General features: G+C 42.9%; 1 protein-coding gene across 10 annotated transcripts in view; it reads right to left on the reverse strand.

Moving 5' to 3' along the window:
* ERC2 (ELKS/RAB6-interacting/CAST family member 2) overlaps nt 1–19,839 on the reverse strand; it is a 784,869-nt gene that overhangs the window by 372,423 nt on the left and 392,607 nt on the right. For 9 of the 10 annotated variants that reach the window (XR_012128892.1, XR_012128894.1, XR_012128890.1 and 6 more), the window contains one exon: nt 17,771–17,964. The exons of the other annotated variant lie outside the window; for it this stretch is intronic. Coding sequence is in view for 3 of the 9 variants with exons in the window: in XM_073230735.1 (XP_073086836.1) it covers nt 17,771–17,964 (194 nt within the window). In the remaining 6 variants the exon portion in view is untranslated. The remainder of the gene's footprint in view (nt 1–17,770; nt 17,965–19,839) is intronic. 10 annotated transcript variants of the gene reach the window in all.

The following is a 19,839-nucleotide window of genomic DNA, read 5'->3' on the forward strand; positions in this document are numbered from 1 at the left end:
AACTCAACAATAAAAAGACAACCCGATTCAAAATGGGCCAAATATCTGAATAAACATTTCTCCAAAGAAGATACACAAATGGCCAATAAGCACATGAGAAGATGTTCCACATCACTAGTCATTAGGGGGATGCCAATCAAAACCACAAGGAGATACCACCTCACACTAAGGGTGCTCTGGTCAAAAAGGCAGACGAATGTGGAGAAACTGGAATGATCACATGGTGCTGGTGGGAATGTAAACGAGCACAGCCAGTGTGGAAAATGATTTGGTAGTTCTCAAGCACTTAAACATAGAGTTACCATTTGACAGGGTAATTCCACTCCTAGGTATGCACCCTAGAGAAACAAGAACATATGTCAAAACAACAACTTGCATATGATGCTCTCAGCAGCATTATTCATAACAGCTAAAAAGCACATGGGCTGGGCTCTGTGCAGACAACACTGATGTACGATACTTTCTCTAATCCCCCCCAACCCTGCAAGAAGGGTAGTATTAATGTGCAGTGCACAGATGAGTAAACTGAGGCTTAGGGAGGTGACCATCTGAAGCTCACTCTGAATTTGAACCCAGGAATCTCAAAAGCAAGGGCCCTGCAGATAGAAGCACAAATGACTGCTCCAAATGATGGTGGCAAAGTTTTCCAAGTAGGCATTAGAATCATTTTTCCCCTCAATGATGTCCAAAAATACAAGATCTTTCAAAGGGTCTTGTGAGCTTTTGAACTTTGCAGAACTTTGTGGAGTATATGACAAAAAACACCTAAAATTAACACGTAAAACAGACAAGTTGATTAATAAAAATTAATCGACCTTTACTGTTGAGTTAGAAGAGCTATTTATATATACTGGATACTAGATCTGCCATAATGAACAGGAAGAGGTGACTCCACGGAGTGACTGCCACTTGACAAGGGCACACGTACATGGGTGGGAATTCTCCTCCTTTCGTACATGCTGCCAACCCTCCCACTTGTCTCGGATAAGACCGAGGGAGATGTGATATCGTCCTGCAGAGAAGACCATCTCTCTCAGAGAGCTGTTTTGTTTTGTGCTTTCTTTTTCCCCCCAAAAGGAAAGTCACCATATATCACAACAAAGGCCTTCATTTCTGTGTGGCTTGGACGCTGCTGGCATTCTCTGATCACACTGTGTGGGGCCGTGAAGAACCATCCCAAGAAGGATTTCTGGAAAAGGCAGAAAACCCCTCCTGGAAATATATTTTGTCTGTTGGCTGCTTCCCCAAAATTCCCTCCCAGGAACTGTCTTAAAGCAGGCAGAGGGATGGATGGCCTGGGTCTTCCCCCATCTCTGCGGTCCGTGCTTCTTGAAGCCCGCCCAGAGCTGATGACCATCTCCAGCCTACAAAGTCCCTGCTACCTCAGGGAGGCCCGCTCACCAGGCCCACCCGAACTCCCTTCGCAAAGAGGGATTTCACATTCCTGCTCAAGAGAGACTGAAGACTCAGACCAGCAGCTCAGAAGAGGCTGCCGGGAGGGCCAACACAAACAGCTTCTCAACTTCCATTATAAGAGGTTTTCATCAACACTTGGAATACTTTGTATTATAGAAATAGCTTTTTACCCCAAGAGAAGCACATTAAAGAGTGGCCCCTGAGGGACCCAAAGTTCTTGGGCCAAACCAATTTATCGTAGCACAAAAAACTCTCGCTGTGGAATAGGACGGAATGGTTGATTCTGGGTTCTAGAGGCAGCACAGCTGAGCTTAAATCCTGGCTCCACTAATAGCTGTGTGATGGTGAGCAAAGTACTTAACTTCTCTGAGCCTTAATGCACTTATCTCACAAGCAGGACTAGTAATGGCACCAATTGTCTTGGAGTTACTATAAAGAAAATGTGAGATAAATCTTGAAAAATATATAGCAGCATGCCAGCACCAAACAAGTACTCAACTAAGTCTTTTTCTTACTTCTACACAACTTTTTTTTAACATTTTAAATAAGAAATATTATTTCTATAACAGAAACAGGACCAACTACAAACTGCTTGAGCAAAATATCTGCCACCACGTCTTTACTTCCTGCTATTGGAGTATCTAGGTTTTGTTTTTCCTTTCCCACGGGCTCTGGTTGAAACATGGTCCTTCGGTGTCCAGAAGAAACTAAAGGTTAGACGTGCAGGCTGCTGGGTTTTGCGTTTGCTCTGTTAGCACGTTTTATTAATTATCTTTGCTTCTCTTAACCTGCTCTTCCTCGTCACCTCTAGTGCCACCGCCTTATTTCAGTAACGGCCTCACCCCTCCAGCACAGAAATGCCGCAGAGGGAACCCCCGCCCCCCCCAGCTGCTCCTGACTATGTTCTTCTCAGGCTCTAAAGATTCAGAATCTGTGCAGCTCAGCCATCAAGGTTTCCCCCGTCTGAGCAAACCCTTACTGCCCACTCTTCCCTCTACCCCAGAGGCGAGGCCACAGAACCCCAGCCTCTTCTGAGCATGCCTGCTATCTTCCCACCTCTGCTAACTTTGCTCAGGGTCCTCACCTAATCCTCTACATCTGACCAAATCTTTCCCATTTTTCTGGCCCAATGCAAACACCATCACAAATACCATGCCAACCCCTCCCTCCTCTGAGTGCCCGTGATGTTCACGTACCATATGCCATGCTCTCCCTTCATGGGGCCTCTTTGTCCAACTCCAGATTTTCATTCCAATCTACTACCTGGGCAGGGCTACCCAGCCACCCAAAGTATCTAAAACACGGCCTCGACGAACCTCCCTGTGTTAGTGCCTACCACACCTTCCACACCTGCTCCTACACCCTGCGACTGTTAGGCGGGGATCTCAGTCACGTTAGGGAGGCCTCACTGAACCCAGGAACAACTGGGAATTTAAGGTGCCCGAGAATAAAAAAAAAGAAAGAAAGATATACCTGCTGGGTTTCACAGAGAAGAGCACAGGAAAGCCATCCAGGGCCCATGGTGACTCCAGACACAGGTGGTTTTATTGTCCTGTACAGCAAGAGCTGGTTAATTTCCCACCATCCTGTTGACTTGGTTTCCCTCTACCTGAGGCTTCACGGCTCACATTCCACTCTGCATGCTTTCTCCATAGCTTTTAGTTACTCGTAATTTCTATCTCCTCATAACTTTAGTTCTTTATAATTCACATTATTAATTCACTCTATAAATATTTATTAAGTGTCTACTATTTTACAGGCACTGGGTGGATAAGACAGGTCCTTTCCAGATGGAAGTTCCACTGTGGACTGAAAGACAGACGTTCAACAAGAGTTAAGACCGTACTTCATGTTCTAGGGGGAAGTTAGATGAATTTATAAGAGACAAACCTAACCTGGGCTAGGCTAGCTCCAGTGAAAGGCAAGCAGAGGGAGTGACATTTAAACTTCACTTGACCTAGAAAAAAATTAAGTTATATCCATATTTCATACCTTACAGTAAGATAAATTCCAGATGGTTCAAAGACTAAATGCAGAAAATCAAACCATAAAAATACCAAAAGAAATTATAGGATAATTGCTCTTATACTCCTGTAGCTTGGAAGAGGTTTCTAACTATGACACAAAATTCAGAAGACATTAAAGGAAGGACTGAATATGTTTGACCACCTAAAAATAATTTTCAAAAGATTCTATATAACAAGCCACCATTAGCAAAAGAAAAAAAAATTGATAGATGGGCAAGAGGGAGCATTTCAAACTCAAATCAAAGACAAAAGAGTATTTTTCCTAATATACAAAAAGCACCTACAAATAAATAAGAAAATGACCAACAAAACAATATGACAAATTATAAATATATTTAAAAATGCACATCTTCACTTGTAATAAGATAAAAGCAAATGAAAACTACACTTAAATGCCACTGTACACCTTCCATATTGACCAAGTTAAACAGTTTGAAAAACACACTGTACTGACAGCGCTCATGGAAAAAGAGGTTCTCTTACTGCTGATGGGACTATAAATGGCTTAGTCTCTGGGAAGGCAACTAGGAAAATATAGCAACATTAGAAATGTGTTGTCCTAGCTGTTCCATGCCTAGGAATTTATCCTACAGATGTATTCATAGATGAAACTAAATCTATTCAAAGTTATTAACTATAGCAGTCCAGGGAAGAAGAAAAGACCTAATTCAGCTTCAGGAGGAGACTGGGACAGTGGAACAGTGTGTAACAGTAACAACAAAAGGAAAGCTTTATTTAGTGTGTGGATATGGAAAGAGTTCAAAGATACTTCGTTAAGAAAAGAAAATCAAGGTGTAGAATAGTGTCTATAACATTATGCCACTTGCATAAATATCATACTATAAATCTTACCAATTTGTTTCCATCTCTCTGCTGCTTCTGGGGATAATTCTAGTTGTATCACAGTGCTTGCTACAGACCAGGCATACAATTACTGTGTTATGAAAGTGAGTAAGTTAATGAATAAAGGAAATAAATTGGTGAAGAAACCTTCTTGGGTACTGGCCTGTCCTCTAAACTCAGTATCAGGTCCTTTTATGGATGAATATGGAAAGGCTGTGGCTGAATCTTAGCTACCTCATTCCAGAAAGATCTAATTAAAATACATCCTTACATAAGACAAAGCATGTATTTGATGAATTAGCTTACATAAATATATATATATATATATATATATATGTACATATATATAAAGATTATTTTTCAATGAACATAAGATTAATTTTCTAGATTCGCTTATTCAAACATGTATTTGATGAATCAGCTTACATATATATATATATATTTGCCAAGATTACTTTTCAATAAACATAAGATGAATTTTCTAGGTTCACTTATTCAAATCCCTCAGAAAGAACCATTCTGAAGAATGATGTTGTTTTCAAATTTTCCCACAAAAATCTCTCAAAGGCTTAGGGCAGAAAAAAACCCCTAAAATCTTAATTCTAACAACTGAATTATCTACAACGAGGAAAGCAAAGGAAGCTGCCTTCACAGGGTCACCCCACTTCTCTCTTGTATGAACTCCCTACTCTCAGCGGCTACTCTTGCCATGAAAACTTTCATTACAACCACCACCACTTAATGAGCATCTACTATGTGCCCGGCTGCACTCAACATCCAACATGCATCCTGACCACAAGCTCATGACGGATGAGCTAGAACACAACTGTGTTCTACAGAAGGATACAGACACACAGAAGGGCTTAAAGACGTGTGGACGTGTGTCCAACATGCCACAGCAGTGATGACGTTGTTTTTGAAGATGAGATTATTTAATTTTCTCCACATAATGTTCTGACAATAGATAGCAATGTGAACAACCTGGGTTACGAGTGAAATACTAGGATAAAGTCCTAACAGGACTGGCATAGATGACACATGTGAAATCCCAGAGCCCAGCTCCTTTGTCCTCAGGAATCCCTGAAGAGCCCCTGCTTTGCACGCCGAGGTGGCGGAAGAACACCCACGCTCACCAGAGTGACAGGCCACCTACGGGCCAATTGCCCAGGGAGTGTTTCTCACCAGCGCCCACTCATCGCAGGTTATCAGAAGATTCTCCAGCTATTCGTTATTATAACCAACTCATTCTCTCCACAGTAATTATCTGCGAGCAGCAGATCGTGCTGTCCTTGGAACCATCAAACTGACATACGATTAAATAGCAGAGAGCTCTGAAGTTAAATTTAAAACCACTCTCTTACACTTCAACTCACACATCACAACGAGATCTGGCTGGCCATGGGAATATTCCAGTTGACCAACACCCAAGGCCACCGGACGCTATCCCGTTACTTCACATTTCCATCTGAGAAAAGTGGTGGCTCTAGTCTCAAAACATTCTGAAGAGCTTTTCCCAGGAAAAGTTGGCCAAGCAACTCTCTGTATGAAGTTTTGCCCCCTGCAACAGATAAAAATGCCTTAAAAGCTGCTTTTCTTCACCACTGTGCCTTCACAATTATGTCTGGGGGGGTCTCACAAGAAAGAGGACATTTCTTCAGCACACTGCGAGGATCACAGAGTTTTCAGTTGGCGCTGAGAAAGTCATTGGAGAGCATAAATTATTGCATTCCCAGCTCTGGATATAGCACTATAATAGTGCTGATGTTAACAGTGTTACCAATTTAGAAGAAAAGAAACAGGAAAGAAAGGCAGAAAGGCCTATGGGCAAGCAGCACTTAAAACAGGAGTCTCGCTGCTCTTGGACTAAAAAAGAAGCAACCAGAATTTCCTTAAGAGGATTTTTATTTCCTTCCCCTGACCCACTCTATAGTCTCTGGAACTAAAGTCTTCCTACAAAAATAATTCTCCGCAACCCGTTTTACATTTGCAAGGGCTGTAAATCAGGAAAAACAACTTGTTTCCACCCCCAATAGAACAGTTGCCCACAAAGCCAAGCCAGCCAGTTGCTGCCTTCCTATTCTATTTTTCGTATTTATTTTATTATTATAAATAATTCTCACCTATATAGCATTCACTGGATTTAGAGTAAAGGAGTGACAAATATTAAAATCATCAGAATTCCCTACAAAGAAACTTCCCAAAGCCTTTGTCAGGTATATGAACAACAAAGGGCATTTTCTTTAGAGAAACACACACAGTACCCACTCGTTGTTAAATAGGTTCCCCCAAAACGTAGGCTTTGCAAAAATGTGACACTGCACAGTGAGAAAATTCCAGGCACCTTTACCCAAAACAGAAGAAACTTCCAGTCACCAGTTGGATGGGTTTCGCTACAACTCAAGCTGGTATTGCAGGTAATGAAGTGAGAGAATTCACATTTCATAAGAAAAGCCATATAAAGGAAACAGCTATTATTTTTCTAGAAAGTGATTTATAATAATACTGAGAAACTTTTTAAAAAACTCCTTCCCCTTCTCAACATTGATGGAAAAGGCTAACGAACGTATCGTGAGAGATGTACTGTCTGCCGATATTCATCCAGATGGTATGGCATCAACCAAAAGCCAGGAGTAGGGGAGGGAGAGAGAAAAGGTTTTGAACAAATGCAAATCAACAGTGAACTCTGCCAGCTGGGCATCTCTTATTCGGGTCTATAGCTGGGACTAACTGGGTCTACCTGGGAGTATCTTGAATTTGCTGTTATCGCTTCTGTCATTGTTTTCGCAGTTGAGAAGGACTTTACACATCGCCAAGGAACCTCAGAAACATACTGCCCTACAAACCATTCCCGCTACCACACAAACTGTGTTCCTTCCACCTTCTTTGCCTTTCTAGAAGGACAGGTAGAGCAGCAGGGCGGTAACTCATAAGCTGAGAAGTAAAAATAATACAGCGCACAGAGCCCTTGTTCTACAAACTGTGGCTGGCTCAGCAAAACATGAGCCACGGCAAGTCCCTACCAAGGCCAGGTCGGGAAGGTGTAAGAACCAACCCCTGGCTACACCTCAAAGGCTCAAAACCATTTCTAAATATAGAACCCACTCTGTGTTTGCAGGAGCTGTAAATCAGGGAAAACAACTTTTTTCCATCCCCAAATAAAATATTTGCACCCAAAGCAAAATCAACTGATTTCTGGCTTTCTACCAGTTCTGCTTGGGCATAAAATTTTCTGACACTTCACCAGAAATGTCAGCATTAGTATAAGGCAGGCTTAAAGAGGGAAATGATTTTCTGACCTGCGGATAACCCCTTCAACAGAACAGGAAAAGGAATTTTTAAAAAACACCTGAAACCCAGTTTTCCAGTTATTAGTAAAAATGGTACAAACTATTTTTCTTAGTGGCCAAATCCTTCCTTCTAGGAAGTGCTGGTCTTTGAGTTCAGGGAGGGGAGGCGTCATGTCTGTTTTACGGCTCCTTCCCCAACTCCCAGCGCAGACCCTGCACGGAGGAGGATTTCAGCGAATGGTCAGGAAGGGAGGGGATGCGGGGGTGGGGGGAGGGGAGGGAGCAAAGGAGCGCAGGGAGGGAGAAATGGCACAGCTTCAGAGGATGTCTTCTCCTTTCTTGTATGTGTGTATTTTCCTGGAACTTTTAAGCATCCAGCTTGATAGAAAACCAATCATATTCTTTATCAGGCTTCCTGTTTGAGGCTAGCTGCGATATACAGTGTAGTCACCTCAGCCTCCAGAAAGGGCCCACCAGCAAACTTCCGTGGGCACCAGGCAGAGGGCAGAGCGCTGGGATAAAGCCAATGCGAAGTTTCTTTCTGCAACTGTCATTTATTTAGCAGTTAGGAACATGACTGCCAGCTGCAATGTGCGTGCCTCAGCCCTACACTGAGCTGGAGACCCACCAGTGCTCAAGGAGGATGCCATCTGCTGAGGACACAGCGCCGGATTCGAGGTGGGGTACGGATGACACAGGCCGAGGGAGAGGGCCAGAGGAAGCTTGGAGGAGACCAAGGCAGAGAGATACCGCTTCCACTCGGCGCAAGAGCTGACCCCTGTGCTGGCACTGGAGGAGGAGGCTTTGTACACAAAGCACCAGCCCAGGGCAGGGAGGTGGCATGGAAGGGCAGAGAGAGCTTGGATCTCAGGATGAAGGGAGAGGCTCTCCGCACTGCAGGTGGGACAGTCTTTCCCCAAAGTGCTCTCCATAATACACTCTACAAGCACCATTATTTGGGAAAACACAGACTGCACACCATCACGTGGATTCCCCCACTGCAGGCCTTCTCAGAGCTTTCACTACGCACGTGGCGCGGAAGTGGCAAAAGATTTGATTTGTAAATCACAACAGATTGGCTTTCTGGGGAAAAACCCAATGCCCTCACTGACTGGCTGTATTAATGCTACCAAAATATTTAACTGTCATGAACTCCAGCAGCCTCGCCTCTCATATGGAAGAAATGACAGTCCCAACCTTATACGGTTGTTATGAGAAGTAAATGCTACATAAAAAGTGATTCATTCAGCGCTGGCGCTTAGTTAATGCTCGGTGTTACCACTGCAGCTGCTACTTGTCATTTCCCCTAGGATGATACCAACGTGCATCCTGAATTTAAAAAAAAAATGGAGACAGTAATGTACAGCATTTCTTAAACGATTTGCTCAGGATGTCAGGATGAAGGGAGAGGCTCTCTGCACTGCACGCAGGACATTAGGTATTTTTTGGACATGCTAGGCCAGCATGAGTGCCCTTGACTAGCGCACAGTGGGTGCTCACCACATATTTGTGGATAGAATGGGGCCAAGAACTGAGCCAAGCTGAGAGCAAACTGCAGGGCAGCAAGGGGATGCTCTGTGCACGGTGTTTTTCATTATTGTTTTGCACAGCAGGCCTCTGAGATCCACCAGTGGTGACTTCATCTTCTGCTAGAAGGATGAAGGATTGAGAGTGGCGTATTCAGCTTTGAGGAAACATCACAGAGGGTTTATTTTGGTGGACGTGTTTGAAGTGACTCTGTAACAATGAGCTCATGCCTGCTGCCAGGCGCCAGCCATCAGCTCCAGCCTGTAAGCCATGGAGATAGACGCACACAGCCCATCACCAACAGCCCCTCTGCTGGGCGTGTGCAGAGGGGATCCCTGAAGACCCACCCCTAAGACAGCTCCTTCCTCTCCAAGAGGGGATGCTGAGGAACAAACTCACAGGAAGCAGCCAGCCCAGGGTCCAAAGCAAAGTGGGGGTCGGGAAAGCTGGGGAGAGGCTAAGCCTTCTAGTTTAAAGTGGTTGATCCTCTGGCAGGATTTTGAACAGAATTGCAAAGGAAACTTTTTTTCCTTTTTTGGTCAATTGTCGCAGACATTTACCTTGAGAACCTCTTCTGTCCTAAGTCACATGCTAATTTAACAAATAGTTCCTAGAAAGGAACAAATTGTACATAAACCTTCCCCTGAGTGTAACGCAGGGATCTTGTTAAATCTCTCCAGCCTTCGCCTGCTTTGGGTATCATGAGATTCTTAACAGAGGTAGAGTTTTCTGGAGTGAGAACCTGAACAGGTTTAGAATCTGACACGTGCATTTTCCCAAACCCAATACCGTTATCTGTCCACCTGAATTTAAGCAGTAGATTCTACACAATATGAAAAGGAAATGAGGCCTTTTAAAAAAGTAACTGCAGGGGAGAATTTCCGATGGAGCCTACTGCGCACAGAAAAGACCCAAGAGTTAGTGAGGTTTTCAGCCTTGAGATTGGGAGGTAGGGATGTGCAGGGCAGACCACCAACTTCTATGGGAAGAAAGCCTTGACATTATTTTTTTAAATATATGATATGTGTATACACATATATTTAAATGCACACACACACACACACACACACACACACACACACACACACACACATATATATACGCATGCACATACAAATATATGTACTCAAGTGTGAGGCAAATAAAGCAAGCACATGGACCAGAGAGCCTATAATCAATTCAACTGATACATTTCATTTCATTTTAGCTGGTAAACCTGGAAGGGGTTGGGAAAAAAGTATTGTTAACTCTGGAAACTTGTCAAAGCTCAAGAAAGCTCCCAGGACCCTATAGGTTTTTTGTTTCCCGGAGAGCAGGGCTGCCCAATTCCTCCTGCACAAAAAATATAACTAGAGACTATTTATGAGGGATTGTACATTTTCTCCACCATGTTAACTTGGGGCAAGGGGTTGAATGATATTGAAGTGATCTAAACCTTGGCTCGACCATAATTGTTCACCCAACTGGACGCGGCCTGCACATGTCACCAAACCCTGTCAACACATCCGGTCCGTTATCCAGAGACCCGTTAGTTAGCTACAACCTAGCCGGACCCTGCCTTCCAAGAGCCAGAGTTCATGTTCATTCACCATGAAGTAGGAGAGAAACAAAATACCGCACAACACAGTTCCGGGCACAGAACAGACACGCAGAAATCCTGTGACTCCATCTGAAGGGCTTCCATGTCAACAGGTGCAGATTAGGGGCAGCAAAGGGGATGCAAAAGGAGAAAAAAAACCAAAACCAACAGGCAAGGAGAAAAGCCTGAAGCTTCACTAAATGAGCAGATCTAACACCTAAGGGAAGGTTCGGATGCCACGTGGCCCAGCCCTCCCTGGCCCCCGGCCACTACCAGGTCTGTTGTCTGCACACAGGGATGCCAGGAAAGGAGTAAGTCATTAGTTCTGGGTGAAATCAGCTCTGTAGGGCCGTGCGTGTTGTCCCTGTTTAGACCTCAGTGGGAACTCCTGAGCCTGGGCTTCCTTCAGTGGGATGCAGTTTTGAGGCTGTTTCTGCAGGACACCCGGGGTGGGGATACAGGAATGGAGGGGGAAGTGGTTCCACTTTCAAAGCCTCTCAGCCATAGGGGTGTGGAGCAGGCAGGGCGCCATCGGTGTGGGGGCAGGAAATTTTATTCGCTGCTGGCAAAATGCACTGATCTGACAGCTTAGGGGATGAGCCGTGGATAGAATAAAGAGGTGTAGACCCAAAATAAAGAGAAGAAAATAATATAGCTTGCCTCTCCAAAGAGCAACTGTACTGGTTAAACCCATTTAAGTGTGCTTTTTTTTTCCTTTTAAGTCCAGGTAGGCCATATCACACAGAGAGCATCTTTCAGAAACCTCACTGATGGAATGATAAAGAATCGCTAGATATTACTATGTAACACGGGCAAGACTTCTCTTGACCTAGAGGAAAATCAACTGCTGCCTTAGGTTCCCTACCTTAGAGGAATCAAACCTGGGGTGTGTTTTCAAACAACACATCTACCCTGCCTCTTTACATCAGGGTGCATTGGAGTCACTGCTGAATCCAGCTTTCCATTTGGTTCCATATGGTATGACCTAGGTAATTAAAGTATGTCTTGTGGCTAATAAAGATGAAGTTAAAAAGTTAAAAAACAAAACAATGACGGGACACAACATGTGTGTACAATATGTTACTACCATACTGATAATTTTCAAAAGTGACTTTTAAAAGGGCATTATAAATCTGTCAAAACACAGTGATTTATTAAGCAAAAAGTCTGAATGGTTCGCACTATTAAACGCAGCTTATAAATTGCTGTGTCGTAGGCAGATCTTCTGTTCTCCTAGGTTAAACTCGGCATCCTACATTTTGTGTTTCCATAGCTCCATGTTGTACCCTCGTGCAGCCCATGTGCAGAGCTGCTCAGGAGAAATGCCCTATAGGGAGTTTTCACTTACTGATTTTATAATTCCAGAATACAGTGCACCAAATAACCCAACAGCCTTTCTTCCCATCTTCTTCTTGGCCTTTTTACCCCAAGAAGAAGATTTCTCATAAAATTAACCTTCTTTAGGCATGGGATGAAATGGTAAAACAAAATAATAAAATACAATGGGGTGGCCGGAGGAAAACCATTTCCGAAACGTGTTAAACTCGGGCAAGCAATAAGCCGAGCTTAGGAGGGAAAGGCGGTAAGAAGAAAAACTCAAAAGTACTGACCTGAGCGTCAAGCTGATTGGAGCAAGAGTGAGGGCAGCGGTGGGGAGGGTAAGCAGAGAGGAGAGGCGGCAGCGAAAGGGAACAAAAGGGGAGGAGACGCATTAGTCTTAAACACACAGCCAACAGATGCTACCTGAGCAGGTGCTATGACTAAATGAAGGACAACGGAGCAACTCTGACCTCAGATTACCCCACAAGGACCTGCACATGCACCCTGAGCTGTGACAGTAAATGGTACACATAAGGAGCCAGCACCTGCTCTCCTAGAAACTCTCCCAAGCGCTGAGCAGGGACCCAGAGGCGTATGCCGGCAACCCAGTGGCAGAAGCTACCCTTTTCTGGAGGAATGCCCATAGAGAAAGTTCCTATCTCTGTGCATGTAAAATTGTGTTATTTAATAAACTGAAATGGAAATTTCAGTAGTATTAGAGTGGGTAGGAAGCACTGGGGTCATAAAGATTTTATTTAAACCAGCAGGTTGGATGTTGACATCCTATGAGATGCTTCTCCTTCATCCCTGACAACTAAAAGGAGTCGCGCAATTTGGCTTCCTGTTCAGAGATTTCCACAGCAGAGGGTCACAGAGCACCGCCCCTGGCGATGGTCAAAGACACCAGGATGGAGGGCTTCCAAGATGCCGCCTGCCTATCAGTCTTCTAAGAAAGGACAGAGTAACTTTCAAAGCTGAGGGCAACTTTTTTCGGTTGTGAAAATGAGGATCATATTTCATCAGTGAAAATATCCAGATGCTGGATAATTGATTTGTGCAAAAATATTTAACATGGCCTTCTAATCAGCCAAAACAAAGAAGTCCCTGATGCTGAGCAAAAATTAAAAGGAAAAAAAAAAAAACAAACCCACGATCCTCTTCCAGATCACACAATGGTTATTCATTTTGCTAACTATAAAATGCCCTATTCAAAAAACAAGATGGGTAAACCAACACTTTACCAAGCTCTCTGCTTCAGTGAGTGCCCCCTGCCCCATTCCATACTATCAAGTAGTTTCAAGCATTTCACACAGGAAGGAAAAAGCAGATCCTTTGGGAAAAGTTTAAATACCATTTCAAATGAAAATAGCATTGACTATAATGATAAAAATCAAAGAGAAAATTCAAGATTACACACATGGTGAGAGCACGGATCCAACAGTCCCTTATATCTGAAATCTCCCTACAGAGTGTTTGGTGGTCATCAATGTAAAACCCATCAAAAATAAGACTTAGGTCAGGCCGTGGGCATCATACTGACTCCGGTGATGCTGGCCCCAGCTGCCTTTTCAAGTCCTTCTAGAGCAAAGATATATCAAACTGAGGTCCCTGGCCAAGCGTTAGGGAATCCTAAACTGAAACAGCAAGCAAACATTTAAGATTTAGCTCCCTTTCCCAAGGGTTCCTAGCTTCATCAGATTCTCAAAGGCATTCGTGACACCCAAGACCTTCCTCAAAAGGTCGCTAGCGATGGCGCACAACCACAGAGCTGCCACTTGTTTTAATGAAATGCCTTCAAATACATTAACAACCGTAAATGGAAACTACTAGCAAGAAGAGTTTGTAGCAAAACAAAGAGAACCGGTATCAAATTTCTTCCACAAATCATGAGACTTCTAGGACATACTGTCATCTTTTTTTTTTTAAAGTAAAGCTTAAGTTTACATGTTGTGAAAACAGGTCTGAAAGATACCAAAGAAATGATGTCAGCATGTTACTGGATGAATTTGGAAGGAAAATAGTCTGTCTCTCAACCTTAGATAAGGCACTTTTAAGCATCTAAAGTGATTTCTCAATGTCTGAATGTCTGGTGGCATTAGTCCCCAATACAGAAAATTAAGTGCCACCTTATTTTCTATTCTGATGTTATGTCTTAGGAGTAGAGCCATTGGGGCCCACCCTCCGCTCCACAGTGGGGAGGGGGTGATTAAGGGCTCAATTTGGGCATTCCCTGTCCTCTGGGAAAATATCAACAGATCTCCTAACATAGTATAACTACAGGAAACATTTTCACCTGACTGATTCCTTCCCATGAGTGAGATGCCAGAAATCCAGACTAGTAAACCTCTCTTTTCCCTAGGGCACCAAAGGATTAAATCTGAAACTCTAAACAAAACCCAGAGCCCCTGATGGGCACTGAGAAAGACCATACATTACACTGCCCCTAATATTTAATTAGCTACTTGATTGTGTGTCCTACATGGTATCTAGCGTTGGTGATCGAATAAAAGGCTGTAGCCTGCTTTGTACCAAGACTCAGGCGCTCGCTCTAGGTCCTGTGCCCACCTTGTGTCAAACCCCCAGAGCAGCCTGCGGTCCAAGGCAGAGGAGCACGTGGGGACCACACTGGGGCAACGTGCACTTTGAAAAGCAGAATCTGTAATGGCTGATGAAAAACATCATTCGTGCAGAATTTAAGAGGTAAATGCATCCATGTAAGCACCAGGCATGTGCTGTTTGGAATGCATATATTGTGGGGGAAAAGAAAGAATGGGAATATTAATGGACAGGATGGCAGACACAAATCACCCTCTGAGAGAGAAGAAGGCCAGTGTCCACGTCACCTGACTTATTCCTAACCCTGTGCTTTCTGTTGCACAGGACTGAAGCTCTGGAGTATTTTAGACCTCGAGCTGCTTTTAAAAAGAGGTCCTCTCACTCAGGTAGGTCACATTACAGACCAGAGACCACAAATGTATTTCAAGTTCAATTTTTGGCTTTTTAAAAATCACAAACTTAATTGCCAACCCTCCCCGACAACTCCAAAATGGAGAGCTGAACGTCACATTGCTAAGGAACCGTTAGTTCTCAACATTATGAGGTATGACTTTTAGAGTGTAAGCCAGCAAATGGAGATACCACCTGATTGGAAGAGGGCTGCAGGTCAGAGGCCTTGGTGGGAATACCCATCAGATAGCCCAACAAATAACGCTGTGGAGAGGCAGGCCAAGGCCGAGCTCACCTTTTCCCGAGGAACCTCCCCTCTCGATCTCTACCTGCCCCCCCTTCAGGGGCTGGGCTGGGGCACAGACATTCCCCAGACTGTATTCTGCCGCTGGACCCAAGACACAGGCAGGCAGAGAAGTGGGACCCAGCCAAGTCCCACTGCACGTTTTATGAATTACAGTGCCTGGGAGGCATCAGCTTTAAGGAAAGGCAAAAGCAGAGATAAAGAAAATGTGCAGAAAGTACATAAAGATAAATGCCTGTAAAATCACTGTTGTTTTAATGCATTCCAGATTGAGGAAATAAAAATGTGAATATTCTTGATGATTTAATGGCAACAGCGTCCAGCTAAGACGGTCCAACTAGGCAATTATGCTATTTTTATGCAAATATTTATAGTAGCTGATCCTGAGTTTCAATTACAGTTCTAGGGAGCTGGTTTAGTGCAGAAAATGCCTTCTAAATGGGGGCGGGGGGAGAGGGCACATCACTTTCCCTCATGAAAGCTAATAAAGATGAGGGTGATTGGCTGTGGCTGGCAGCGATGAAGGCCTCTGCGCCTGACTGTTTAGTCAGCAGCAACCGGACTAGCTTCTTCCTTCTGGCCCACTGGGGGATGGGACTGTTCTCGGTCATTCATCTGTTAGGCCTGGGTTCAAATCCCGACTTTCCCTCTAATAAACTCAGCAGTCTTGAGGAAATTACTTAATCTGTGTAGGTCGTAGTTTTCTCATTTATAAAATGGGGATAATGATGCTTTCCTTTCTGTGGATGAGTTTAAATGGCACACAGTGTTGCAGGTCAAGTGCTTTGCAGAGTCCCTGGTACACTAAGAACATAAAATATTCATGACCTAGTACTATGACTAATATAGTACTGTTCCTAGTATGACCCAGGGCATCCTCTCTGTGGTTCACTGCCTCTCAGAGCAGTGGACTAGAAACCAGGAAACCTATGTTATGGTTTGTCTCTTTCTGACCCATCTCCAGAAGATTGTTCAAACTTTTGGGGTCTCAATTTTCCCACCAATAACGGAGATGTACTGAGGATTTCCCTGTGATCATACACTAGCTTTTTAAGAACAATTTTGGTTCTAAGATATAGTTCCAAAATAGCCATATAAATACATCTAAAATTAAGTGTTTTTAAGAACCAGTAGACTGGCAGAACACTCCCACATTTTAAAATTAAAATGAAGCCCTTAAGGATTTTAATTTCCATACTTATTTCTGGGGAAAGAATTTCTTGATTTAATTGCTACAGTCGGTCAGACTGAATAAAAATCAGATTGCCATCAAACTACTGCTGATCGATTTGTAAATGAAATATTAATTGATTTGGAGTTTGAACATATTAAGGGCTATATTTGAAAATGTTGAAATTTTATTGGGAGTTAACCTATCTGTTTAATACAGAACGCTTAATATTGAGAATTTGTTTTAGCTTGAACTGTTCATAATGACATAAGCATTCTGCCTTGCTCAAGGACTTGATACCTACGATGTCAGTTCATCAGTTAATCAGTTGTTAGAGATTCACTTCTAACAAAGATTCAAGGTCACCCAGCTAGCAGGAAGCAAGGGCAAAATTTGAACCCAGATCTTTCTTACAACCCGTGGTCTTTCTACGAGACCACAGAGAGCTATTCTGCATATATCTCGAGGTCCTTTAAAGCCCTTCAAATGTCTTGATCAGAGCTGGCAAACACTCACTGACGTATTCAAAATTTGCTGATCTCTTCCAGATGGACTAAATCTAGGAAAAGACAAATTCTGCTTTATTGCTGAACCAATAAGGAATCCTCAGAGGTATGGAGTTACGTAAGATTATTTAGAAATTCTTTCCTTATATGAAATATAGGAAAAAGCACTGATAGAAAGCTTATTTTTAGAGTCCATACTATACATAAACACAATATGGGTATGATTTAGCTGAAAATCTAAATACTCTGGAACCCTGATATAACCTTCTTTGTCTTTAGACAGAATTTGCCATCAAGTAGGCCTGCTTTAAACCCTATTCAAACGTATTTATTTACCAAATGCTATAAGGTCCTCTCTAAAGATAAATCCCAAGCTGAATCTGTTGTGGTGTGCTGAAAGCCACCCAAAGGATATACACCCTTTCTCCTTTCCCTTTCTTGGGTGGATTCCCAGATACACTCTTTTGTGTTCTTTGCTTAAAACAAACATAAACCAAAAATGCACTATCTCTCACGGGAAAAAAAACCGAGGTTTTCATAGAGCCTCAATTTCTTCTACACTTTGCTGGCACAAATGCTAGTTCGGGGACATCCTTCAGGAAAGCTGAGCATTATTGCCGTAAGCACTGAAGATGTATGTAAGCCCTCCAAAGGTAAACTGACTGCCTCCTGGGTACCCCCTAAAAGGACAACGTCATCCCCAACGGGTCCTATTCCTCATACGTAACTCGTTTCCAACTGGAAATGGGCACGGGCACCCCAAGCCCACAACCTGAGATGGGCAACCGAGCCGGCGGCGCCCACTCGCTGCGGACAATTCGCAAGGTGGTGCTGCCAAGCTTACCTCTCGAGCTCGGCGATCTTCTTGTCCTTGTCGTTCTTCTCGTGTTCCACCTCCTTGAGGATGTCCAGCAGCCGGTCCACCTCCGCTTGCGCCTTCCCGCACTCGTCGCGGTAATAAGACGCCTCCTTATCAAGCTGTTTTATTCGGTCTGCGAACTCGGGGTTCATCCTGGAGTCATCTTCAATGTTATGAGCCTTCAACATTATATTGTTAAAGAACGTATTAAGACAACAATTCAGAGCAATCGGGAGTGCAGTCGCCAGTGGCTCAGAAATCAACTTTAGAGAAAAAATAATAATAACCACCGAGAATTATGGGTATGCTGGCAGTTAAAAGGCAAAGGGAAAGAAAAAAAAAATCACACATCTTAGCTACCTTAGGACAATGCTGACTTTAAAGTATACTACAGTTTCACAAGGGAGCTTCTTTTATTGTGTTTTGTTAAATGTTGCAAATCTTTGCTTTTCTTTCCCATCAAAAAATGAGGGGGGTGGATGGGAGTAGATGCTGTTAGCGTGTTTTCCCTGGTGGTCCGGCAAGCAGAAATAGGGCAATGCAGCTCCTCCCAGTGAAGGAGGTGACCCATGCCCCAAGCTCCCTTTTCTAAAACAAAGAAATGAAAAAAAAAAACGATATTAGAGTATGTATCCAAGAACTGTCAAGGGCATACGTACAGCCGGGTAACATAGAAGAGACTGGTTGCCTGATCTCTGAACACTTCACCACGCTGAGGTAGTTCAGCAGGAGATGGATTTAAACAAAAAACGGCTTGTAAGTGACGAAGGGCTTTCCAGCTAACAGTCATACCCATAAATTCTGGTTCTCTTGATTAAACTGAACCTGAACCAGGAGGAGGAGCGAATTCATGAACAAGCACACAGACAAGAACCTGCAAACACATGCATGGGTGGAAGGAGGCAGCGTTACACACAAGAAGAGACACAGGCACAATATAGCAACAATACTGACGAATAATTTGCAGCCAAAGTATTGGTTGAGTGTGTGTGTGTGTGTGTGTGTGTGTGTGTGTGTGTGTGTGTGTGCACGCTATGAGTGTGTGTGACGGCTTTTTTTTTTTTAATCTTCCCAAAATAAACTTTTGGCTGAAATATTCCCAGACAGATGGAAAGAACACTGAACTGCAAAGGTCTGCCTACCCCTGCTTTCTCGTTATTCCTAATTGATTTCTTCAAAGAGCAGGCAGGGAGAAAAAAACATGTAGTTTTACAAGGGTGCACATTCAACACAGAAAGTTCAGGTAAGTCATATACAGATGTACCTCCAAACTCCATGTGTGATAGAATAAAATGTTCGTGATTTATTGGGATTGACGCTGCGCTGCTGTCTCACTATGGAGAACAGATGTTCATTGTGTTTTTATAACTTTTTTTTTTAAACTTCAGGGACAAACAAGGCAAGCAAGCTATAATAGCTACGGGGGGTGGGGGGTCAAATGAATCATGCATGGTTAAAAAAATTAATACTAGTACTACTGTTAGAGGGTTGACAGGTTTTGCAATGATTTAGTAGAAAACAATTCAAAAATTAGTAGAAATGAAAATAAATGTCTTACTTATGACAAAATAATCATTTTTTAGAATAATATTTTTGCATGTAACATTATTTAAGCATGAGGATAAGAGGAAAATAATTTGCTTTCATGTTCTTTAAGATTTCTCATTCAAGAAATATGCTCAACTGGGCAAAAGATTTGGGGAGAAAAATCAACTCAATAGACTCTAAGGAACCGGTTTACACCTTTTTACCAATGTTTCTCAGAAAACATTTATAGTTTATTGATAGTTATTTAGTATGTACACTGGGTTTCATTATAATAGATTAGTGAGCTTTTTCAGTATAATTAACATAATCTGAAAGAGAATCCTGAGCTAATACACCTGAGATTTATTCATCTAAGAATTTTATTTTAAAATGAAGTAATGGATTTAAATTTGTTAATCTCCACTTTAAAAATGTAGATACTCTCTTTTAAAAGAAAATAACTACTCCATATGCCCACTTCTATTTGTGGTATTAAGAATCGACTCTCGTAACAGAAACCCATTTAA

Source organism: Manis javanica, chromosome 3 (assembly GCF_040802235.1).
Source record: "Manis javanica isolate MJ-LG chromosome 3, MJ_LKY, whole genome shotgun sequence".
In the NCBI taxonomy this organism is placed as follows: domain Eukaryota; kingdom Metazoa; phylum Chordata; class Mammalia; order Pholidota; family Manidae; genus Manis; species Manis javanica.